Source organism: Siphateles boraxobius, unplaced genomic scaffold, assembly GCF_051911475.1.
Source record: "Siphateles boraxobius isolate OS27281-9 unplaced genomic scaffold, OSU_SipBor_1 7, whole genome shotgun sequence".
NCBI classification, from domain to species: domain Eukaryota; kingdom Metazoa; phylum Chordata; class Actinopteri; order Cypriniformes; family Leuciscidae; genus Siphateles; species Siphateles boraxobius.
The window spans coordinates 15,180,533-15,205,028 of NW_027509197.1; the positions used below are offsets into that span (position 1 = coordinate 15,180,533).

Consider the following 24,496-nt stretch of genomic DNA (forward strand, 5'->3'; position numbering starts at 1 on the left):
AAAAAGTTTAAAAATTGCCGTCGAGCCATATAGGCCTACTCACTGAAAGAACCATATTTGGCTCGAGAGCATCGGTTCCCGAGCAGACTTTGGAATAATACCTATACGTTTACACCAGTGTATTTTCGCATAACCTTCGCTATGGTTGCGCCTGCCGTCCACACACACTACTCGGGAGTTTTCGACCCTCGAAAACGGAGACTGACCCCTTTAGTCAAGTCCGAAGCAAGACAGTCACACGCAAATGACGCAACCCATAGCAACGCGTTATGGCAACGACACCTCAGACTGACAGAAACGTAAAAAAAAACATGTGAATTTAGGCTACTTTAGTTTTGTGCATTGTCATGTTAATTATAATCAAATAATCAGAAATCAATGGAAAGTTCCACCATGATAGAAAAACAAACGTGTGTGTGAGATCAGTGAGGAGGTCTTCCTTTTGTGAGTGACATTGTTCTGTCCGGGGATTGAAGTCCAGAGGGACTAAATTTAATGAGCTCCAATTTTTGTTCTAATAACCCCCCTACCCCCACCGCATTCATACTCTTCCGTTCTAATCGCTTTCTCTGGTGTGGAGGATATTAACAACCTCTTCTTTGCGCACTCCAGGCCATTAGGAAGGCCTGCCTCAGCTGCACACACACGCCAGTCATCTCAATTACTCTTATGAGCACACAGAGGCCAATATCTCGGGAAACACACACATGCAGACATGACAAAAGAGGGTGGAAGACTAGTGAGGGTGGAAGTTGTGAAACTAGGCCAGACTACAACATGGTGCATTATCAGTGAAATCTTTATTTCTGTAGTGACAGTAAAGTGCGAGTTGTCATCTGTGCTTCTTTATAATGCTTATGCAAATTTTTAAGGCAGGGGAGTGACTCCAGCAGTCTGCCATGAACATACAAAGTTACAAACCCAACCCCTAAAGGGTGTCAGTGGAACTTATCTGTAATTTAGTGGCTTCGGAACAGTCATGGTCGTTTCTTGCCTTCCGTCAAACAGTCAGGTAGCCTAACATGCACCTTTCCTGCGACAGAAGCGTTTTTTAGACTCACCAGGCTGCAGTACACTGATGCCCAGCGGGTTGGAGGTGCGGTTGGCCACCGTGCTCCAGGTGCCATCGTAATTCCTCCGATAAAGTAAGGCAGCACATTGGTACGTCCCGGCCTCCTTGCGTCCGGCTCGGGTGATGCTGAGACGGAAGTTGGTGTTAGTGGGTGTACGATCCACAGTGGTACGCGTGCCAAGGCCCAGACGTTGGTCGCCCCACTGCAGAGTGCCATCCCGCGTGAAGGTCACCAAATCTCGGAACTCTCCATCGCCCTCTGCTGGCTGGAAGCGCCATGTGACCGCAGCAGGAACGTTGGGATAGTGCCGTGGCTTCACGATGCACTGTAGGTCAAACGAATCACCAAACGTCACGCTGGGCGTACGAGAGGACGCCGATACAAAGAAGAAAGATTCTGGAACAAGAACAACAAAAGAGAATTCATATAGCAATTACACATATTTACCACAATCCATTTATTTTTTCTAATAAGAACTAAGAGTCAGAACTATGCTTTTATGATATTCGTTTCCTTTTGTATTTGTTTTTGATTCTTTTGAAAGTGTGATACAATTCAAAACTGGTACTGCACTAATGCCAGGCTAAGTTATTTGTTATTTTATTTATCTATTTCAAAGATGCCCAAACCTGGGCCCATGGGCCAAAGTTGTTCAGTCACATGAAATACAAATCTACTTCGCACATTTCTATTTTATAAATCATAATTTATATGCGAATTAATTCAAACGTTTATTTAGTTTCTTAAATGTTCAAGATTCTTTTCTTTTTTTTATTTCATTTTATTACGTCAGATGGTGTTTAAAAAGTATACACCAAAAATGGACAATGTACATTACTCAACCTTAGAGTTAGCCGAAAGGCTAATTTTCCCATCGGCATTCACTTTGTTTGATGTTATTCAGCAGAAAACAAAAGGGAACAATACAACAAGACAGATAAAATGCGTATTAAGCTCAGATAAATAAAATTAAGTAGCACATATATAATACACTATAAATGATATAATATCTTGTGTTTTGTGTTCTTCAAGATCTTATAATAATAATAATAATTATTATTATTATCAGCATTATATATTTTTAATTACATTTACAGACCATTTTTAACTGAATTGCCAATATATAAATTAAACAAATTAATAAATTGATTAATTTACTATGATGTAGGATTTTGGACATAGCACCATTCCCAAACTCAATGCTTTCTTAAAAAAACAACAACAACAAAATAAATATTAGATAATAATAAAGATAAAAGTGTGTGCTTTGCTACAATGCTTGTATTTTTTAAATATATTCCACTGCAATATGATTGCCATTCTGTTTAAGCACTTATTCTCTCTCCTATTTTTGCGTGACAGTAAAAACTGAGGTCTGAACACGCTGCGCCCCAGACCCAAGCCTGTCACACAAGTAAACATGAAGAGAGAACTGCGGGGTGACTTAATTGTGAACTCACCGCTGATACTGATGAGTCTCTGAATCTGCTAATGGGCATAAAGACAACAAGACTATTTCCTGGCTATTCCCATAAATTTCCATTTGCAGGGGCATAATTATATTCTGCATGAGATTTCTGGAACTCGAATAGTTTTCCCTGTGGAAGGGTAAAGCATCATTTGGCCCCTTCTGAGTGTTTGCGCTTGATATGGATGACAGCAGCTGGAGGCCATACGGACTCGGAGACGGCCAGATCCATTCCTAGCCTACCCGGCAGTGCCCTAATGATGCCACGCTGCTGGGCTGTAACAGAGGGCAGGTTAACGCAAAACCTGCTTGGCACAAGCTTTGCCCAGATCTTAGCAGTACCACAGGGCTCTGGCAAAGTTACAGAAGTAAATTTCATTTGGTGAGCCTCTATGTCCTTCAATTACGCAAACTATTAAAGGAACGGGGCAGTAAAGTTAGATGTCTACATATCAGACTACTCTGCCTGCATGCTAATAAGCCTCAAAGACTTCCTGGGAGAAATCCCAAAGTTTAGACGTTCACTGGGCTGAGAAAGACTAGCAGGAGTTAGTTCTGTTTGGGAGGAAAGCTTGAGATCAGTAGAGTTAATCTACTCTGCGTTATTTTGATAAAATTTGGACAAGGTGACCTGTAGCACGCCAACTCAATCCTGCGGGCAGCAACCGAGGAAAGCAGCCAAAAGGAGATTACACAAACATCCCCTGTTTATTGAGCACATGCAAACTAATCCTGCAAAAAAAAAAAAAAAAAAAAAAAAAAACCTAGTAGACTGCTGGATTCCATTTTTTTAAATTTTTTTTTACATTTAATGAGCTCAGTTTTGCTCAGATACTGAAAGAAATGTCTCAAACGAGGATTATTGGTGGATTTATAACAGTGTTTTCCGCAAAGCCATTCAGCAGCTAAAACTACTGTGCTATAGCAAATGCAATCATATTTTCCCCGAGTTGTGAGACTTAAGTCAGAATTGAATGTGATTAGATAAAAAGATTGTGTACTATAAAATAATGCCAAGAAAACACATCTTTCCATCGTGTTGTCTTAGCTGCACTAAAAAACAAACATTAAGCAAGACTTGCGTGATCCAATTCAGGAAACGCACAAACTCAAACGCTTGAATCAATCTAAGGGGCGATACCACTTATATTCTTTCAGATCTGATGCCAAGTGTCATTAATGGCGTTATTGATCCTAACGCCCAAACTTCTATCAAATGGAGATTTTTTGTGATTTTTGGCAATACAATGGGTAATGATTGTTATATCAAACAATACAAAAATTCATTAACCTTTGATACATGTCACGTTTACCTAGATTGTTATTTAATGGACTGAAATAACTCCAGATGAAGCTAGTTTTCTCTGTCATTACCTCAGGTAAGCACCTACTTGTTTCAGCGTACCCCTTTGAGCATAAGGATAAATAGCTCCTATCCTAAACTAACATTTGCAAACATTTACACTATTATATTTAAAAAGAAAGTTCACCAATCTTTTTTTTCTCACCCTCATGTCGTTCCAAACCGGTATGACTTTATTTCTTCTGTGGAACGTAAAAGGAGAAAATCTGAAGAACATAAAGATGATATTTTGAGAGTGTTTATGTCCATACAATGGAAATAAATGGTCAACAACACTTTGGTTACATTCTTCAAAATATTATTTTATGTTCTGCAGAACAAAGAAAGTCATACATGTTTGGAACAACATGAGGCCGAGTCAAAGTCGACAGACATCCCTTTAAAACGTTGACAATTATTACTAAAATAGCACAAACAAAGTTTATTGGATGATCAGACGTGGAGAGAAGAGAGAGAAATGAACAGAGGATATTCTGAAAAATATAGGACAGGCTTGAGCATGTGTGACACACAGATCTCCAAAGAATGATAGGATGTTTACAAGGATTGATAAGACCGAGAAATAAAGAGGAGGAGGCATTTTAAAGGCATACGTTTCATGTTTTGATGGATTCCAGTGCTTTAGTCTCTTGTAAACACATGATCAGAAACGGCTTCCTATCCATCCTGTGTTTGACTGCAGACAGCAGGGAACCATGATCAATGCCATCTTCTCTAGAGTGCAGGGCTATTGGACACATGCTGAGAGTGATTCTTTATGGAAACACTAACACGACAGCTTTCACATACACAACCTTTCTCAAATGCCAACATTTTTCCCACTGTTACTTTGTGTGATCCACTGCACACAGTTTTAATAACCAATCTATGATCACAGGAACAATCACGACACCTGAAGAAGTGGGGAAAAGGCCAGGCAGACAGAGCTGTATTGTGTTTGATTATTCCAGACACACAGACATGCTCAGAAAAACATGTGGCGTACACCCACCCTAACGCACAGTGAGAATTGAGATTTCAAATCTAGTAGCTTGGCACAAGGAGAGGCTTCAGTCGGCCTCTGGATGCCTTTTCGTGTCAAGAATCGCCCCTCTACAACTGGCTGTTACTTTGGTCACTGCAGTATCTTCTCTTTACTGCTTATAACAGATATCTAATCCAAATTCTTCCTTTCTGTAAACAAGTATTATTATTACAATTGTATGGTTCACAATAACTTATAGGGTCCGGGTACATTTTTTAAAAGTTGTTTAAAGAAGTCTCTTATGCTCATCAAGGTTTGCATTTACAGTAAAAAATAGTAATATTCTGAGGAAATTATTACAATTCTAAATAACAGTTTTCTATTTTAATTCATTTTAAAATGTGTATTATTCCGATGACAGCAAAGCTGTATTTTCAGTCTTCAGTGACAGATTCCTTCAGAAATAATAATATGCTAATGAGGTTCTTCAGAAAAAATGATCAGTGTTGAAAACAGTTGCACTAATCAATATTGTTACTCATTTTTTCAGGATTCTTTGATGAATAGGAATTTCAAAAGAACAGTATGTATTTAAAATAGAAAACTTTTGTAAAATTCTAAATGTCTTAACTGTTACTTTAGATCAATTTAACTCATCATTCTTGAATAATAGTATTAATTTCTTAAATAAAAAAAAGAACTTATAAAAACAGTGCTTTGAAGACATGGAATTTGAACAGAGATTGCAACGGTCGTAATATGACACACACTCTTTTAAAATAACTCATTTAATACAGCTAAGAGGTCACGCCAACGCCATAACGAATTATTCTTCTATTGGTCACATGTATTCACGTGACATGAACTCGCAGGTCAGAGTTCACCTTTGGTTCACCGGTCTCTTACATTTGCAAGTGTACAAATGGAAATCAATGGAATTAAGATTGTAGTGTGATCGTCTCTTAACCCCAAACTGTTGAATGGTAGTGGACATGAAAATAGACATCTGCAGTTTATATTTTAGGAAGACAATAGAGGTAGACCACATTCTCAGACACAGCTATACATTCAGGGACTTAAAGCGGGCAGAGTTTGTTTGTTGGTTATTCAAATCACCAAAAGTTTGTAAACTAAAGAAAAAGTTTCTCACAAATATGTCACCCTGATCATCTAAAATAGTGTGTTCACGGACAGATGTAACATTAAGCCTAAAAATGAAAATTGATCCGTCATCCAATTAGCATGCTGGGAGCTCTAACTGCTTTCATAGCAATAATAAAAAAAGTAAATTGTGGCAGAATGCGTGTCTGGGCTCACCTCTGGGTGTCATGTGTAACCCAGCCAAACGATTCCACCACTATATGGTGGCATGCAGCCAGTCAGCACCCATACCACTGCCAGACACTAATGAGCATGTTAAGACACTCTCAGCAGAATAACTCCATAAACTGGGCCCTGCTTCACACCCCATCCTGATCCTTCATCCATACAGTCACCCAGAGTCAATGCTGGAAAACACAACACTGCTATTTTTACTCACAACCACCAACACACCTGTCAAAGGGCAAGTGCAAAGGACAAAAACACTGCCTAAGCAACACGGACTATTAAGAGTGACCATCACATGATCACGTGCAGATCATACTCGAACAAAGTGACTCCTGCTGCATCACACCTGGAGAAGTCTGTACTTTACTCTGTAAAGGCAAAGCAGCTGACATGAAGAGCATCACGCTGCTACTCTTTGAGCTTCAAATCAAAAGCAGAGCTGATGAAACACTTCAACAAAGCTGATCCAAACAGCAGAGGAAGTAAAAATTATCAATGTCAACAGGAGAGGAGGAGCATAGATATTAATAATTAAGAGGAATAAATAAAATAAAAAAAAGTCTTTGTAATCTCATCCAAGCTTCGATATGCAGGAAAAATTAAGACTAGATGCTGGATAACATTCCCAACCTTAAAGCTTCGACAAATGACTTTCCCTATCCTTTGTGATTACCACATACATGGAACCACATCAAAAAAATTAAAAAATCCAGCATTTTATATGAAAGCATATTTTTTGTATCTCAAAGTAAAAAAAAAGTATCACAATGATAAAGTCACACTTACCTTTTTTATTGTTTTTACTTTGAGTCGGAAACTTGCTTTGACTTACAAAGAGCAAATTATAAATTATAGATTTTTATTTAATATAGAAATTTCCCTGACTTAATATTTGATTAATGTCCTTTAATAAACTTTTCTAAACGTAATTAATAAAAAACATTTTAAAACTGAAATTATACAAACATTCTCTTTTACAACGTCTGTGAAAAAGTCAGAGATGTATATTATCTTTATGACACTAAATGGCAATGCAAAACTAAGAATTATCTGAAATTATTCGCAATGGTTTAGACTCTGTAGTTGTCTATAGAAATAGTCTCAGGATATATCTAGGGCAGGATGGAGGATGACTTAAAAGTAATTTTATATATATATATATATATATATATATATATATATATATATATATATATAAATAAAACAAAGAAACGCCATTAGAAATTGCTATGCTAAAAAAGAGCTACATTTTACTGCTTTCTAGAGAAAGACTGTCTATAAATGACTGACTTACAAACTAAGTTGGAATAGAAGAAAGTATTTGAAGTATAAAAAAGTTACACACTTCACCTTCAAAGCAGAAGACATACTGTATGTTATCAAGAACTGATCAAATATCTTTTCTAAAAAACCACTCATTGTCACGCAACACACGCTGTCACAAGATGTGTTTATTTAGAGCATCTGCCAGCTTGCTATTCAGTCATGTTTTTCTTTTCTGATATGTGCAAGCATGTGCGTGTGTATGTGTTCTCATTACACACACAGTTAAAGTGCAGACAGGGAAGTCACGGCTATTGATTGTGATGGAAAGCTGACAGACAGCGTGTCCCACTGCGCAACATGAACATGATGCTATGCAAGCACGATCATGACTGAGCGATTGACTTCATATAGAGGATCCAGCTTTACAGCGCACATGCCACTTCAACATTCACTTGACTCCACTGGAGTGAGTACATTTTCCTGTCACTGTGTGTGCTCAAGTGTGAGCTTGCATATGCTTGTGTGTATGAAGCAGAAAACAAGACTATTTATGATGTCATAAATATGACGTGTTGCTGACAGTCAAAATACACTGCGAGAGCACAAATATACTATATATGCAAATACAGTGTCAGAAATTTACTTTTATGAAAGATTTGTCCCCTGCCTGGTGTGTATTGTGGAAACTGTGATATATTTTTTTTCAGGGTTCTTTGGTGAATGAAAGTTTCAGCATTTATTTGAAATAGAAATCTTTTGCAACATTATATGGGCCAGATTTACTAACAGCTTACATCAGCGCAAACCCTCTTTTGGCCTTAAAAAAGAACGGTCAAGATTGACTAAAGACACGCAGTGAAAAATTAGCACTGAAAAGATGTGGACAGGGTTATTTTTGCGGCTGACCTTATTGCATATGCATTTGTAGGAGTTTCACTTTCGGACACAACATTTATGGGAGGAGAATATTTAAATGATTTATGCAAGGTAATTTACTAATGCGTAATTTAGGTTTGCTCTCATCTATATATCTATTTATATATATATATATATATATATATATATATATATATATATATTCTCTTCTTTCTTTCCCCTCAAACCGTGTATGTGGTCTTACCAACTGATTTTACTGTAGTGGTCTTGATGGCGGATTCGTCTCCAATCTGCTGCCAAACCCAGTCAGGTGCAGTTCCACTCTGGGACCACTCGGTGGCGCTGCATCTGTACTGGCCCTCATCTGTGGGGAAGGCATTATACAGGAATAGGGTGAATGTGTCGGGCCGAACCCGCTCCGCCCGAACCTCTCCAAAGCTGCTGCGCTCCCTAAAAGTGGGCCCAGGAGTGACTGTGCCCTCACGATCCACAGAAGCCACGTTCATGGCAGGACCCACGTCCTCCTTATCCGTCCACTGCCACATAACTGACAGGGGACCCAGAGTGTTGCTAACAACGCAGGTCAGCTGAATGGTCTCCCCCTCCATAATCTCTGAAGAGTTACTGGATAATGACACAGTGATGTTACTTCCTATGAGAGACAGACAAACAAGAGTGGAAATTAGACATTGTTCTTTGGAAACATGACACTAGCGCTAGTTTATCATGATAATTGTAGAGTAAATTTACATTATGTATCAGTAAATTACTCATGACAAGCTGAACAAGAAACTCCTCAAATTCTCATCAATTTAAAGTACTTTTAAAGTCCTCCTGCACTGCACTCAATAATTTTACTTCACAAATCAAAATGACATATTTAAACGCATTTTATGTATCGCTCTCTAGAACATCGGATAATGGTAATTCATTTGATAACCCTTTGGGTTGACTATGTTATCAAACAGCTTATATTGCTAATGTTACACAATCCATGTTCCCGTTCACCATCAGCCAGACAATTGCCTTCTAAAAATCAGCATCCTTAGAAATGCTACAAACATCATAAAACAAAATCAGTGGAGAAAGACATATACTTCATCATAACATCATATACATTATATTGCTATATGTACCCAAATTTTCCTGTCCCTTTTTAAAGGTTTCTTGTGCTCAGTGTTAAAATTCCCACAGAGCATGATAGGAAAAACCCACCCCCGCACGTTGATAGGATTGGTTGCATGTTTGTGACAGTAGGAAACGGGCGCTTTCAAACCGCATTTTTGAGACTCTCTTTGGTACACTGGAGTTGTATTTTAAGGAAAAAATACTTGGCAATGTCGTTGACTGATGTATTTAAAACTGGTTTGTCTTAAAGTATATTAAAACACCACATAGAGCACATATAAGCAACATTAAAACTTGATTTTCACCACAGGGAAAGTACACAATAACACAATTTTCTGTGTATACATTAGGCGAGCAACCCCTACTTGAATGAAGAAAGCAGGTTACCAATACATTTAATTAACACATCAAATTAGCAATTCATTTGTATCGTCCACTTAGTTTCTTTCGCCCAATTTCAGGCTCGTCATGCTAATGCTCATTCTAGAGGAATATGATGAGGTGATTACTAATGAGGCAACAGGTTCATTTTAACAGAAAGGTCAGCACTTCAGTTTCTCATCTTATACGGTCTCTATAGTTGCGAGAGTCAGTTGGAAAAACCACTGCAAATGGATGATGATAATACCTGAAGCAAAAACAAACACTTCCAGTTCTCCAACAGGTTCCTTTGAGTTCTACTGGACAGTATATTTTTTCATTTATTTTCTTCACATTCTTCATTAAAGAGTTGTAAGACATGAACTAGCCACCCAGATGAATCACACCACAACCAGACTAGATTCAAAGCAATAAAACATTTAAGAGTCAGAAAAAAGTACTGTAAACTGTTTTCCATTTATATTTTGAAATGTTAATTTTCTTTTTTTTTATGTTTAATATTTTGAAGTTGATTAAGAGTACAGTAAGAAGAAATTTGCAGTGGTTTATGGGAGTGTGCGAGTATTAAGCAGTGCATCTATTTAATTTAAAGAATTATTTTTGATTGAAGTTGAAAGTTGCTTCTACAGAACGTAACACCATTTGACAACCTTTGAGCTCATGTTAGGTATGAAAGGTTTATTCTGTATCTCTCTGTCGCACTCTACAGCAGGCAAGGCCTCAGACTAGCAGGACTTTTAGGGTAGTTTTCTCATCAAGAGGTCTAGAGCCTGAGAGATCTTGTAAGTATGAGTGTAGATCAAAGCCTTCATAGACATCTCCAGAGTTCTCGACAGGGATTTCACACCACCACATCCCTATAAAAGCAGTGTGTGATAAAATAAAAAATAGGATTTTAAAGAGAGAAAGTTTGCACCCTTCCCATGGGTCACCCGAGCCTCCCTTCAGAAAGAGGCTGTAACAGAACTTCTTGAGAAGAAAACCAGAGAAGAAAAAATGACCAGTCGGGCAAGGAACACAAGAGGCTTTGAATTTATGCATAACAAAAGCGAAACATCTGGGGATGAAACCTCTTCAATTGCTAATTTGCTCCTTTTCTCAGAGGACATGAAATAGAAGTTTACACAATGATCAGCTGGAGTACAGTATATGTACCATCGCCCAACCTAGTCTCTTAGTCTCATATATTGTCTGAAAGACCTACTTCGATAGTTGGTGTGGCCTTGGTCATATGAGAGAGAGAGAGAGAGAGAGAGAGAGAGAGAGAGAGAGAGAGAGAGAGAGAGAGAGAGAGAGAGAGAGAGAGAGAGAGAGAGAGAGAGAGAGAGAGTGTGTGTGGGTGAAGAAAGGGCTGAACACTCTGTTGTCTTGATTCCATGCTGTAGCTATCAATCTACTGCTCTAATAACCCTGCAAATATTGCACATAGTCTTCTGCAAGGGCAAAGCAAAAAAAGAAGAAAAAAAGAAAAGAGAAATAGAAAAAAGAAAGCTGTTATAATTTCAACCCTTCCAAGGGTCTGTTCCCTTTTTCTACAGGCCAATTCACACCAAAGACAATAACTATAGTGATAAATATATTAGCATCCACAACAACAGATGATAACTTTGTTTATTAAAAGCGCGAGATGCAGTTGTCATCTGTCACTTTAAATGCTCAAGGTCTTTAAAGTAGTGGATTTTGATCGTTTGTCAACGTTTTTGTTGTTCATTAGCTGAAAAAAAAAAACAGCTTGTGGTGTGGACACTGCTTTTTTAAAAACTTTTGTTATAGTCATCATCCTAGATGTGAACAGGCCTGATCGTCCAAAAATTACAATTGTGTCAATTTACCTTTATGTCGCTGCAAACCTGTATGATTTTGTTTTCTGTGAAAGATAAAAGAAGATTTTTTTTTGTCCATAAAAAAGTTTTTGTCCATATACGATGAAAGTCCATGAGGTCTAAAACAACAATATTGGACCCCACTGAATTTCATTGTATAGACAAAAAACACCAAGACATTTTTCTATTATGTTCCACAGGAAAAAATAAGTTGTACATGTTAGGAACAATGCTAAAGTTAATGAATGACAGAATTTAAATTTTTTTTTTGGGTGAACTTTTGATTTGAAGTCCCCCTATGGTGAAAATTAAGCTTTTAATATTGTTTATGTGTCTATGTGGTGTTTTTAATATGCTTTAATACAAACCATGTGCAAATTCATAAGTCAGCACCATTGCTGAGTATTTTCTCTTTAAAACTGCAGTAAAATCGTCGTTTGAAATTGCAGGTGTTTCTGACGTCACAAGCTACCTTGTAACAAATCACGTGAACATGTGATCGTAGACCTCTGAGCTGGTGTGAGTGAGTGGAGGTGGGGCTAATTTGCATATTTATAGACCCGCATATACTGAATGAGGCAAGGGTGTAGAGTTACATTCAAGCTATTTTAAGGCAAGGAAAAACTTTTAAATATGTAATTTCGGTGATCAAAGATGAGTAAAGGGATACAATTATTGACTACAGGGGGACTTTCAGAAAGAAATTGCCACTATCATATGAGAGGACCAATTATGGTTTCTTGATGTAGCCTTTAATAAGGTTCTTGTAGAAACTTGTAGGTCCTTTAAACCCTCTAAAAGCAGATCCCCTGGGGAGAAGGAAGGATTTCCCTCAACCTATAGAGTCTGATAGGACCGTTGCTGACAGGGGCTGATTTGGGTGGCCAAGGTCCAAGAAGAACAGATGTATTCCTACTAACCTTTGATTAACCTCCTCTCCCCCATCTAGCTCTCATCAACTCCCTGAGCCCAGTTGTGGTTTCTTCGCCTGGGCAGAGTCACATCCACCTAGGGGATCTATCAAGGCTGTGCTGATGGCGACGATATTCCCACCATAATTTCATGCTTGTTAGACTTGGCTTTTCGAGTAGCTCTCACTTGAAATGCAATGCTATTTCAAGGGCTTACAGGACCCCACAAAACGAGTTGTGAAAAAATGCAGTGCATTAAACAATTTTACACAGCCCTGTATTATCCACTCACGCGCACACCACCAGTGTCAGGGCTACTCTGAAAGTGCAGCTATAAACAACAGTAAAGCTAACAGGACAGGAAGGCATTTAATTGGGCATAATCTTATTCAATAAATAGCATGATCATCAGATTATAATTTTTTTTTAAAGGGTAACTAAACCCTAAAACAACTTTTTTTAGTTAATGATCTGTAAGACTGGGGCTTTATTAGTACTGTTCATTGATTCGAGTAAATGTTTTGACATTTGGGTATAAAGTGTTTTAATTCTACAATATGGTGTAACAACATCTGAGTGCTGCCCTCTTTGAGTTGAACAGTGGCTACTGCAGTTGAATTTTCATATTGGAAGTTGTTTCCCCGCGTGCCGTATAACGGCTCACTACTCACGCCCCTGGCATGAGCTCACCACGCCCTTCGCTAGAATCGTCGGGTCGGCTTCGGGAGTTAAGAACCCAGTTTGAGCTAGCGGCTCGAATTGATAAGAGATGCTAATACAATGGTAAATCAAAAATCCAATGTATGTACAATACCATTTATGATGTCCAGCAATCGATTTAAATAGTACATTGTGTTTAATTTGTCGTTTAATGAGATCTAATATATGTTGTTTGTGCAGAGAATTTTCACGTGAATAAATACATCGATCTGACTTCGATCTATAGTATGTACTATAATGGTCCAGTGGCAGAACTTTTGCCAAGTGTGTCAGATGTTCTGGGTTCTAATCCGCACTAAATAGTATAGGTTTTTATTTCCTCAGCGGCAACGAGCACTTTGATCACTTTTGAGTGCTAGATCGCCTCTTATTTAACAATGAACGAAATGAATGCTCTGCAAGAGCTAGAGTTAACTGGAGATGTTTTTATTTTATTTGTATTGGTACATCCGTGCCACGAGATGTTTCAAAAATGGTGGGGACACAATCGACCCTGGCAAAAAGTGGTGGGGACATGTCCCACCCGCAAATTACGCCTATGTGTCAATCAATCCGCCACTGTGGGTCTTAGGTGCATGCCCCCCGCTCAGCCCCGCTCTCGGTTCGTCCCCACTTTTCCAGCATTTTTCAAATATTGCCAGTGGGTGGAGTTAGGCTCTGACCAGGGGTTGAGTTACACTTTAACAATCGGAGTAGCATTTACACTACTGTTCACATTTTTGGGGTCAAAAAGTCTCTTATGCTCACAAATGTTGCATTTTGTGTTTGGAATATTGTGAAATATTATTACAATTTAAAATAGCAATTTTCCATTTGATTATTCCTGTGATGGCAAAGCTGAATGTTATATACATACATATTAGTGCTGCACGATTAATCATATTGCAATCGCAATCGCGATATCAAGCCAAAGCGATTATATGACGCAAAATACTGCAATTTTATATGAAATAGCCTAAACAAATTAGGGCTATTAACACAATTAACGCAGCATCTGTTAATTTTTGACATCATTTGGCCAGTGTTACATGATCACGCTCTTATTCATGCAAATTCTTTTAAACCATTCATGCACGACAAGACAAAAAAGAGTGCGCTGCCTGTGAATGTCTTGACTGTGACTTACAGAAAGATGCGCGTCAGTATCATGCGTGTGCACAAGACAGCACGCCGGAATACAGTTCACTTTCACGCTTGAACGAACAATAACACACACAACTATGCCAAAATGTCTTTTTGTCGAGTATCTTCATAACTTAAGAGCAGTCTTATGATGAACTTAAAGAGTTGTGACTTGTGACTCCTGAGAGAATGAGGCGCGTGTGAGATCCACAGTAGCCACTAAATATCTCTGTCGTTAAAGTTAATCAAAGAACAAAGGGAACAGAGAAAACACTCACTGCTCTTGACTAAAGAACTTTTGTAACTTTAATAAGGATTAGTCTATATATAATTTAAAATGTATGCAGCACAGACTGTTTGATAACTTCATTCAATTTCTGTATATGTCCTACCTGTTAGACAGGAAGTTATATTTTAAGCCTAATAAATGTTTTAAAAAAATGGATAGCTTTAAATTGTAATGACGGAATCACTGTTAAGTTGGATGGCTATAATTCATGTTCAAAATTGTGGGGGGTGGGGCATTTTTATCCAGACATCAATGGCTTATTGATCATTATAGGTGTTATCAATCATTTAGTTGTTGTTAGTTTGATTTGAGAAACACACATTTCAGCATTATCACTAATCTGTGCATTTTCCTTGAGAACCAAGAAAATCATAAATTAAATTATTATCATATCCTAAATTATTATATCGCAAATCACAATATTGACCTCAATAAACGCAATATGACATTTTCCCCAAATCGTGCACCCCTAATACATACATTACACATATACATACATACTCTCCTGTCCCATTGTTGAGAAAAGTGCAGTCAATAAATGGGAAAACAAAGTAACTTGCATTACTTATTTGTAGCTGAGATATTTTGTTGTAAATTTTACAAGTTACTTGAAAAAGAAATCTGATTACATAAATCAAGTTATTTGTGTGTGTGTGTGTGTGTGTGTGTATATATATATATATATATATATATATATATATATACACACACACACACACACATATATAAACACACACACACACACACACACGTAAATAGGTAATCTAGATTTTTACCCATTACTCCAATATTACTAGCCATGTAAACCTCTATAAAAACATTACGTCAGATTATTTGATGTAGATTAACAAGCTCAAGTACTGTAAAAAGTTAAAAACTGTAAGTTTAAAAAACTCAAAATCTAAATCCCATGCCAATATGTTTTTCATGTTTTGTTAGGCTTTTATAATGAGCTGAATTTTGAAAGTTATCAGGATTTTTGATTTGTTGATCAAGTAAACGCACACACGTGACAAAAATGTCTCTGGTTACGTATGTAACCCTAGTTCCCTAAAGCGAACGAGACGCTGCGTGACAACGCTTTGGAAACGCCCCTGCGTGAGTGCGTCATGAAGCACGTATGAAATCAGTCCAATGGCGAGACGGAACGTCATAGGCGGGTGACGTCATCGACCAGGAAACTATATAAGCACCCCAAAACACAAGTGCGTCAGCTTCTGATAAGACTGAAGCAAGTGCTCACGGGCATGGTGGGAGTATGGCATAGACACGCAGCGTCTCGTTCCCTTCAAGGAACTAGGGTTACATACGTAACCAGAGATGTTCCCTATCGGGGAACTCGAGCTGCGGAACAGCGCTTTCGGAACGCTAATACCAACGTCGCCATACGAGCAAGTGTCCGTCGTGTGAAGTCAGAGCGCACATTCGGACGAAAGCACCTGCGCCCCTGGAGTGGAGCTGAAGTCGAGATGATAAAACTTCACGAATGTGTGCGGTGAGGACCAGCCTGCTGCATCACAAACATTGATATTGATGCTGGATTGATACTCCTGACCGGATAGCCTTAGAGGCAGCCATACTCCTGGTTGAATGAGCCCGGACAGCCAAAGGAGAAGGCTGACCGGCAGACTCATAGGCAGATACTGGACAGCCCTTCTTAGGGGGTCCAAAGCAAACGAATAGCTGTTCACTCTTTCTCCACAGGGCAGCTCTGTGGACGTACACATCTAGGGCCCTAACAGGGCAGAGCAGATTTAGTTTCTCTTGGTCCGACGTCAGAAATGGAGGAGGACAGAAAGCCTGCAGTACAATAGGCCTGACCACATTGGTTGGTACCTTGGGAACATATCCCGGCCTAGGGAGGAGGAAAGTTTCCCCTGGGACCATAGAAGGATCTGGCGAGCCAGCTTGTAGAACGGGCGCGAACGCAGACCCCCCTGATGGTTTATATAAGAGACCACCGATGTGTTGTCTGACCGGACAAGAACATGGTGACCTCTCAGGTCTGGGAGGAAGTGTTTCAGTGCCTGAAACACCGCCATCATTTCTAGACAATTTATGTGCCAATGATGATGATGGTCCTGCCACAGACCCTGGGCCGAGCGACCACTCATGATTGCCCCCCAGCCTGTGAGAGAGGCGTCCATCGTTAGTGTTACACGACGACACGGAGCCCCCAACACAGGACCTAGGGATAGGAACCAAGGTTCTTTCCACATAGCCAGAGCACGGAGACACCGTCGCGTGACCCTGATCTTGCGGAGCGGGTTTCCCCTCGGGGAGAACCCCTTGGTCCTGAGCCACCACTGCAGTGGTCTCATGTACAGCAGGCCGCAAGGTATAACGTTGGACGCTGCTGCCATCAGACCCAGAATCCTCTGATATTCTTTTACAGTGAGTGACTGGCCTAGCTTTGCCTGTTTGACGGCTAAGAGAATCGAAGCTATACAAGCAGGAGACAAGTGCCTGCATCGTCGTCGAATCCCAAACTACGCCCAGAAAAGTGGTCCTCTGTACTGGAGAAAGCACTCTCTTCTTGGCATTGAGCCTCAACCCCAACTTTTTGATATGGGCGAGAACGACATCTCGATGCCGAATCGCCTGATGCTCCGATTGAGCCAGAATCCACCAATCGTCGATATAGTTTAAAATGCGGATGCCCTGGAGTCGCAGCGGAGCCAGAGCTGCATCCATACATTTTGTGAAAGTTCGAGGAGACAGTGCTAGGCCGAACGGAAGAACCCGATACTGGTACGCTTCGCCCCCGAAAGCGAACCTCAGGAACTTCCTGTGTTGTGGAAGGATGGAAATGTGGAAGTACGCGTCCTTTAGATCTATTGTGACAAACCAGTCCTCGGATCTGATCTGTGACACGATCTGCTTGAGAGTAAGCATTTTGAATTTTAGCTTCCCTACTGAGCGATTTAACAGGCGCAGATCTAAAATTGGACGCAACCCCCCATCCTTCTTTGGAACGATGAAATATCGTCTGTAATAACCCAACTCTCTGCTGTGAGGAAGAACTCGTTCTATAGCCTCCTTCAGCAGGAGAGTTTTCACTTCCTGTTCCATAACCAGAGCCTGCTCGGGGCCCACCACTGTGGGCAGAACCCCTCTGAAGCGAGGCGGGCGTGATCTGAACTGAATCGCGTACCCCTTCTCGATAGTCTGCAGGACCCAATGAGATACATTTGGAAGGCTTTTCCACTCTGCCAAAAATTCTACTAAGGGTACCAGTCTCTCGAGACTGGCCTCTGGAATATTTTGAGTGGCAGACACAGTGCCCTGTAACGGCGCACCGGCAGGGAACAACTGGTCTGACCACTCTAAACCGCTCCTCAGAGCGGGCGAGCGTCCCTCGGGAAAGCGCTCGCTGGGACAGTCTACGCCCTGGCACGCAGGCGGGGTTGGCAGAACGGGCCCCTGAGGGCACCGAGAGAGAACAGGCGCTGTGTACTGCAGCGAACACCTTTCTCTCTTGGTAGGGACCACCCCCAGTACCCTGACGTTTCTGGCGTCAGGGCTTCTTCTTCGACAAAGCCTTCCTGGCGACAATAACCGTCCTCAGATCGGCCTTGCCCCTGGAAGACCTCGTCTGAGCGCGCCGCGCCTCGGCCCAGTCTTGCTGGGGAGGAGCATGAGACGCGACACTCCTTTTCTGTTGCGCCCGGTGTGAGGAGCTACTCGACAGCCGGGGCTGCTCCCGCCAAGCAGCCCCAGAGACATGAACACGGAGGGGAGAAATTTCTGGAGCACCGTCGCCTGCTTTTTCTCTTCCTGAAATCTCTCGATGACCGAATTCACTGAGTCACCGAAGAGGCCAGCAGTTGAAAGCGGGGCGTCCAGGAGAAAAGATTTTTCCTTTTCCTTCATGTTGGATAAATTCAACCATAAGTGTCTCTCCGTTGCCACCATGGCTGCCATAGAACGGCCCACTGATTTGGCCGTCTCCTTAGTTGCACGGAGAGAATGATCTGCTGCCTGACGTAATTCTCGAATTACGTCAGCACTAATTTCGTCCCCCTCACTCATATCTTTTAAAAGGTCTGCTTGATATGCTTGTAATATCGACATAGTATGCATGCTGCCGCTTGACATGCCGCCGAGTAAGCTTTGCCCACCAAAGCCGAGGTATTTCTTAATGGCTTTGTGGGCAATGCCGGTGTCTTAAATGACGATGCCGTATCTGGAGATAGATGGCTCGCTAGCGTTTCTTCAGCCTTAGGCATCGCCCCATAATTCTTAGCCCCAGAAATATTTGAATAAAAAGATGTTTGCTGGCTAAATATTCTGGAAGACACTGGTCTTTTCCATGACCTCGACACCTCGGTGTGGAGGTCAGGAAAGAATGGAAGACACCGGCGTGGAGGTGCAGCAAGAGACGGCAGAAATCTTTCATCTAGTTTACTTTTTGAACGAGATTCCTGTCTATCAGCTGGCCACTCGATGCTTAATTTTTCTACAGCACGAGTGAGCACCTCCATAAGCTCCTCACTAGCAGGAGACTGAAGTGACGAGTCCCCAGTCACTGCTGTATCAATACTTTCAACATCCAGATCCTCAGAACTGGATAATTGAAGTGATGGTGCCTCAGCCTGGGGGGAAGAAACCGCAGCGCGTGCTTCCACACCCGGATCGGAGGCACTGAATCTACCAGGTAAAGGCTGAGATAAGGCAGAGCCCGTCTCAATCCCCGCTGATAGATCCATTTGCGATCCCCACGATTGAAGCCTCCGAACCGCGGGCAGCGCCCACCGAACCACTTTCCTCGAAGAGGGCTCGGCGGGAGCGGAGCGTTTTCATTGACATACGCTCGCAATGCTCGCAACCAGCTCCCTCGAGAGCTGACTGGGCATGCTGCACTCCCATACAAACAACACACAGATCGTGAGTGTCCCCACCCGTGATATAACGTGGGCAGGGATGAACACACTTTCTGAACTGCTGTTCGCTCGCCATATTATATATATATATATATATATATATATCGTCTCTTTATAGTTTTATTATATCTGAAAAACTCCTGCCTAGCAATTTCTAAGGACAGACAAAAACACTTTGAGACAGAGACTGATATATTCACGCACAGAGCGCTTGCTGAAGACTCAGAAGCTGACGCGCTTGTGTTTTGGGGTGCTTATATAGTTTCCTGGTCGATGAAGTCACCCGCCTATGACGTTCCATCTCGCCATTGGACTGATTTCATACGTGCTTCATGAAGCACTCACGCAGGGGCGTTCCCAAAGCGTTGTCACGCAGCTCGAGTTCCCTGATAGGGAACTGATGTAGCATTCAGTCACACACACTCCTTTACAGTAAAAGCTTTGCTATTTTGAAAACACCACTGTTATTTTTTCCTCTCTTCTGCTGTTTTTCAGTTCTTGTGCCAGGTGCTCTCTCATAGTACTTCCAACAGTGGGAGTCTGTGCACTAAGTAAATAGGGCACAGACTCCCACTGTTGGAAGTACTATGAGAGAGCACCTGGCACAAGAACTAAAAAACAGCAGACAAAATATTGGGTGATACTGGGTGATACAGTACAGTATAGTTTAGAAAGCATCAGCAAGAATAAGTAGAACTTTAATGGCAGTTTGCCTACACGATATTTTTTCCAAATCAATTTCTGAACTCTCTACTTCTTTTAAACTGCTAGCTTATACGCTAAACTAGATCAGAATAATCCACTTAAGGTGATGAACATCAGAAGTGAAGTGGGGCAGAAATTGACTATTCAATTAATAAGTGAGCTGTTGAGAGGTATCAGCCTACTACTCTAGGGGCCAGTCAGAAACAGAGGGCCGATAAAGAACTGTGATACTCACTCAGAGGTGTTACAGTGATCTGAACGTTACGGGACCGCTTGCTGCGGTCGATGAAATCTCCAGTGGGGGTCTTTTCCCGCTCCGTCACTCTGCAGATGTATTTCCCAGAATCCTCCGGCAGTAGCCGCTGCAACTTGAGCAGGTGGACGGAGGAGCTCTCTTTGCGCACGGTCAGGAGGCCGGACGCTTCTCGCTCCACATAGTTGGGTCCCAGTACGGGCACGGCGCTGGGCCCGATCACGGCTACGGGTGAGCTGCTGAAGACCCACGACACCGAGAAGAAGCGCTCTGGAACATTCTGAGCGTCAATGGTGCAGCGGAGCTCCAGCGGCTCACCAGCCGTGTAGGCCCGGCGCTCGGTGTTCACCTGGATACTAAAGTCCCGATCTGCGAGAGAAAGAGAAAGAAAAGATGATTTAGCCATGGCAAAACAGTCCACATTAGACTAACTTCAAACCGACACACACATCAAACGCAAACGAATCCTCATTTATAGGACTCATTTTCTTATGATATGCAGTTTGCGCGGCTCATCAGTAAAGCACTTTCTTCACTTCATTTGGCTTCTTCGGAGGTGATTGCCCCTGGGCTCTAATTACTACAACAAACTTCCTGAGAAACACTAACTACATAGACACAGAGACAGGACTCAGGAAATGTACAAGGGGGGATGATGATGTGCGTTTTTACATGCAGTCATTATTTGCGTTTCATGCTGTGCACTGCTCTCCAAAATAACAGCACAGTAAACAGGCCTGTGCTAAAAGAGGAATTCACAGATCACAGGGAAACAAAGGCTATTGGCTGTTTTTCCTTTTCTCCTGTGGTACTCAAGCAGCGTGATGCTCCATTAGGACATTACTGCCCGCCTGAGTGGAGCCGGTCTGCGTATTAGGACTAAATCAGCACGCTTCAGACAGATTAATTAGCAGTGGAGATGAAGAGCTGCACATGGAAACGAATGGAAAATCAACAGGATACATTAGGCAAATGCATATACCCCTCTATACTAAATCAGTCTGTTGTAGAAGGGAGGTCATCCAAATCTAAATTATGTCTGTGTTTGATTTTTTTTTCATGGCCATATCAGTCTTTAATAGTAAGCATCAATGGCTAATCAGCACATTCCATATCAATAAATATTCTAAACTCCTACTTTTTACATCTATTATCAGTCCTAGTACATTTTGGATTAAAAGGGTGGCGATTCAATGGGCATAAATTAGCGTTGGGTGATACACTGAATATTCACATTAAATTGTGAATGAAACAACATTTGCAAGGATTTTAATGTAAAGTTAAATTATTAAATAACAACTTAAAAGCTACATGACATTTCTCACTAGCAATGAAATATAACATCTGAAAAATGTTTTGAGGTGTGGTAACTAATGTGGCCCGTTGAATTATTAGAAAAATAATGCATACCCGAGGTGTAAGGGCATTACTATTTCTCTAATAATTCAAAGGCCTGTAATCAATTATTCATTACTTCAGGTTTGTTTCAAAGAATGTATATATATAACTCTCAGATTTAACAATTTGTTTGTGTCATGACTCAAAAAATACTCTACCATTTATGGCCAGTATAAATTTAAATATTAATATGATTAATTTTATTCAGCAATGCATTAATATTATCAAAAGTAACAGTAAAGACATTTAAATGTTTGCAAATTTATATTTCAAATAAATACTATTCTTTTAAACTTTCTAAAATAAGTATTAGTTTAAAAAAAAAAGCTGCACAATCATTTTTAACATTGATGATAATATGTATTCAACACCAAATCAGAATGTAAGAATGCTTTGCCATACAGGAAAAAAATATATTTTAAAATATATTAAAGTAGAAAAAACTGATTTTACTGTATTTTTTAATCAAATAAATGCACTAAATGCACTATTTTTTTAAATTAAAAAATCTCACTTCAATTCAGCATGTAATTGTACAAATAATCCCATAGTTTGCAGTGATATTGCAAATAGCTTGAGACAGCAAGAGTACACTAGTTACACTCCATTATTTCTCCTCCGTGTGACCTGAAAGAGATGATTGACAGACGGGAGTACAACAGTGCTTTGTACTAAAGTCACACAAAGAAACTATGTTCCCAGAACCCAAGACTTCAGGGGTTGGCAACTTATTATAATCTAATTATGAAGACGTTCTACCTCCTTTTACAGCTTTGTTATAGTCAAGTACAGTACAATAAGATGACTGTGGGCAAATGTGGCATTCATAAAGAGAGGGATACTCTCAAAGTCACATGAATAAAGAATTTAGTATGGGAAGGAAATGTCAGGATTGAGGGTTCACAGCATGAATGACGCCATTAGATTTAAATTTAGTATGCACAATAGATTTGTATGACAGCTAACTGGGGAGAGAGAGAGAGAGAGAGAGAGAGAGAGAGAGAGAGAGAGAGAGAGAGAGAGAGAGAGAGAGAGAGAGAGAGAGAGAGAGAGAGAGAGAGAGAGAGAGAGAGAGAGAGAGAGAGTTTTGCGACGAAGAATTGTGTTGCGACGGAGCGGTAATAACTATACGTGCTGCTGTATGGGATTCACTGCCACAAGCTCCGTCACAAAACAAGTCCATCGATCTGCTGTAGTATGTGCTTCAATGAGCCGTCTGATGTCCTATTAATGCTTACCGCACAACTTCTGTTTTTTCCCCCAACAGTTCACCAGAGCAATAAACACATTAACAGACAGAAGAGGAAAAACACACAAACGTTTACTCATGTTATGAACATGACATATGGTGTGCATTGAGCTAATGTCAACATAAATATGTAAAATAGAGTAATCACACATGACCGAGCGCATAATCGCGTGGCTCTCTTCACCAGCATTGAGGTCCCCAGCTGGAAAATCCAGTTTAATGTGTTTTTTTTTGGAACATGGTTATTGGCTTCTAGCTGGACCAAGTTGGTTATTGGCTGGTTGATCAGTCACTGTGCTCCAAAAACCAGCTTGAGCATCATGACCAGTTGGTAACTGGTTTGTTGTTGGTCTAAGCTGGTATACAAGCTAATGACCAGCTAGAAAGCACAGCTACTAGCTGTAACCAGACTTTTCCAGCCAATCCAGCCCAGTCAATTCAGTCAACTAAAAATGAAAATACATAAACTGGCTCAAATCCCACAAAAAAAGACCCACCCAATCACTCCTGCACAGACAAGTGCACTTTCAATTGTGCCTAACAGGACAGAACACAGTGAGCATCTTGTCTAGCTAGAAGGGGACTTGGACACAGCCAGCTAGAAAAGGGGATTACAGACAAATCTGTCTTTTCTCGTCTGAGTGTTGCTCTTGAAATGCTCTCTGGAATTTCTAATGGGAATCTCAGTCAGGTGAAGCCTGGCTTGCATATTGAAGGATCAGGTCGTAATGACTTCACCTTGAAAATCCATTAAAAATTTCTTTAAAAACAACATTCTAATATAGTTTCCAGGGTTTTTAATGAACCATTCCTGTATGAAATTGCCAGCATCTTTTAAAGAAAATGTGAGCTGTAACAAACTCACAAAATCATTATGTGTCTTTAGTTAGTGTTGTTTGTTAGAAACTGGGACACTTGACCGGAAGGTGCTTAAGTTACAGTAAAACAGATGACTATCTCTAAAGGCTTTCAAAAACCATTTACTGTAAATGGCTCCACATTCTGAAACTTTGAAAAAGACACTTAGCAATAAACATGATAAATGAGTTTATTATACGCAACTGATTCAGTTCACTGTTTCAAATCCACTCTAAGCTCTGTTAAAAGTCTTTTCTGATGTCCACTCAGAGTCAAGGATTCTTGCACCAAAACATTGGATATTTAGTGTTTCATGACCATTTTGCATTTTGGTCCTTTAAAGCTTAATCATTACAATTGGCTAGACTACAGATGTAGGTAACATTGTTAAGGTGGAGTCACATTTACCATTGCTTGGTGAAATTTCACGGACAAAA

General features: G+C 40.5%; 1 protein-coding gene across 1 annotated transcript in view; it reads right to left on the reverse strand.

Annotated features, from left to right (window-relative positions):
* Positions 1-24,496, reverse strand: part of igsf3 (immunoglobulin superfamily, member 3) — a 179,529-nt gene that overhangs the window by 43,863 nt on the left and 111,170 nt on the right. Inside the window, exons 4-6 of the mRNA XM_077216175.1 lie at positions 20,537-20,923; positions 8,584-8,991; positions 1,062-1,469 (exon numbers count right to left, since the gene is read on the reverse strand). Of these exons, the coding sequence (XP_077072290.1) occupies positions 1,062-1,469; positions 8,584-8,991; positions 20,537-20,923 (1,203 nt within the window). The remainder of the gene's footprint in view (positions 1-1,061; positions 1,470-8,583; positions 8,992-20,536; positions 20,924-24,496) is intronic.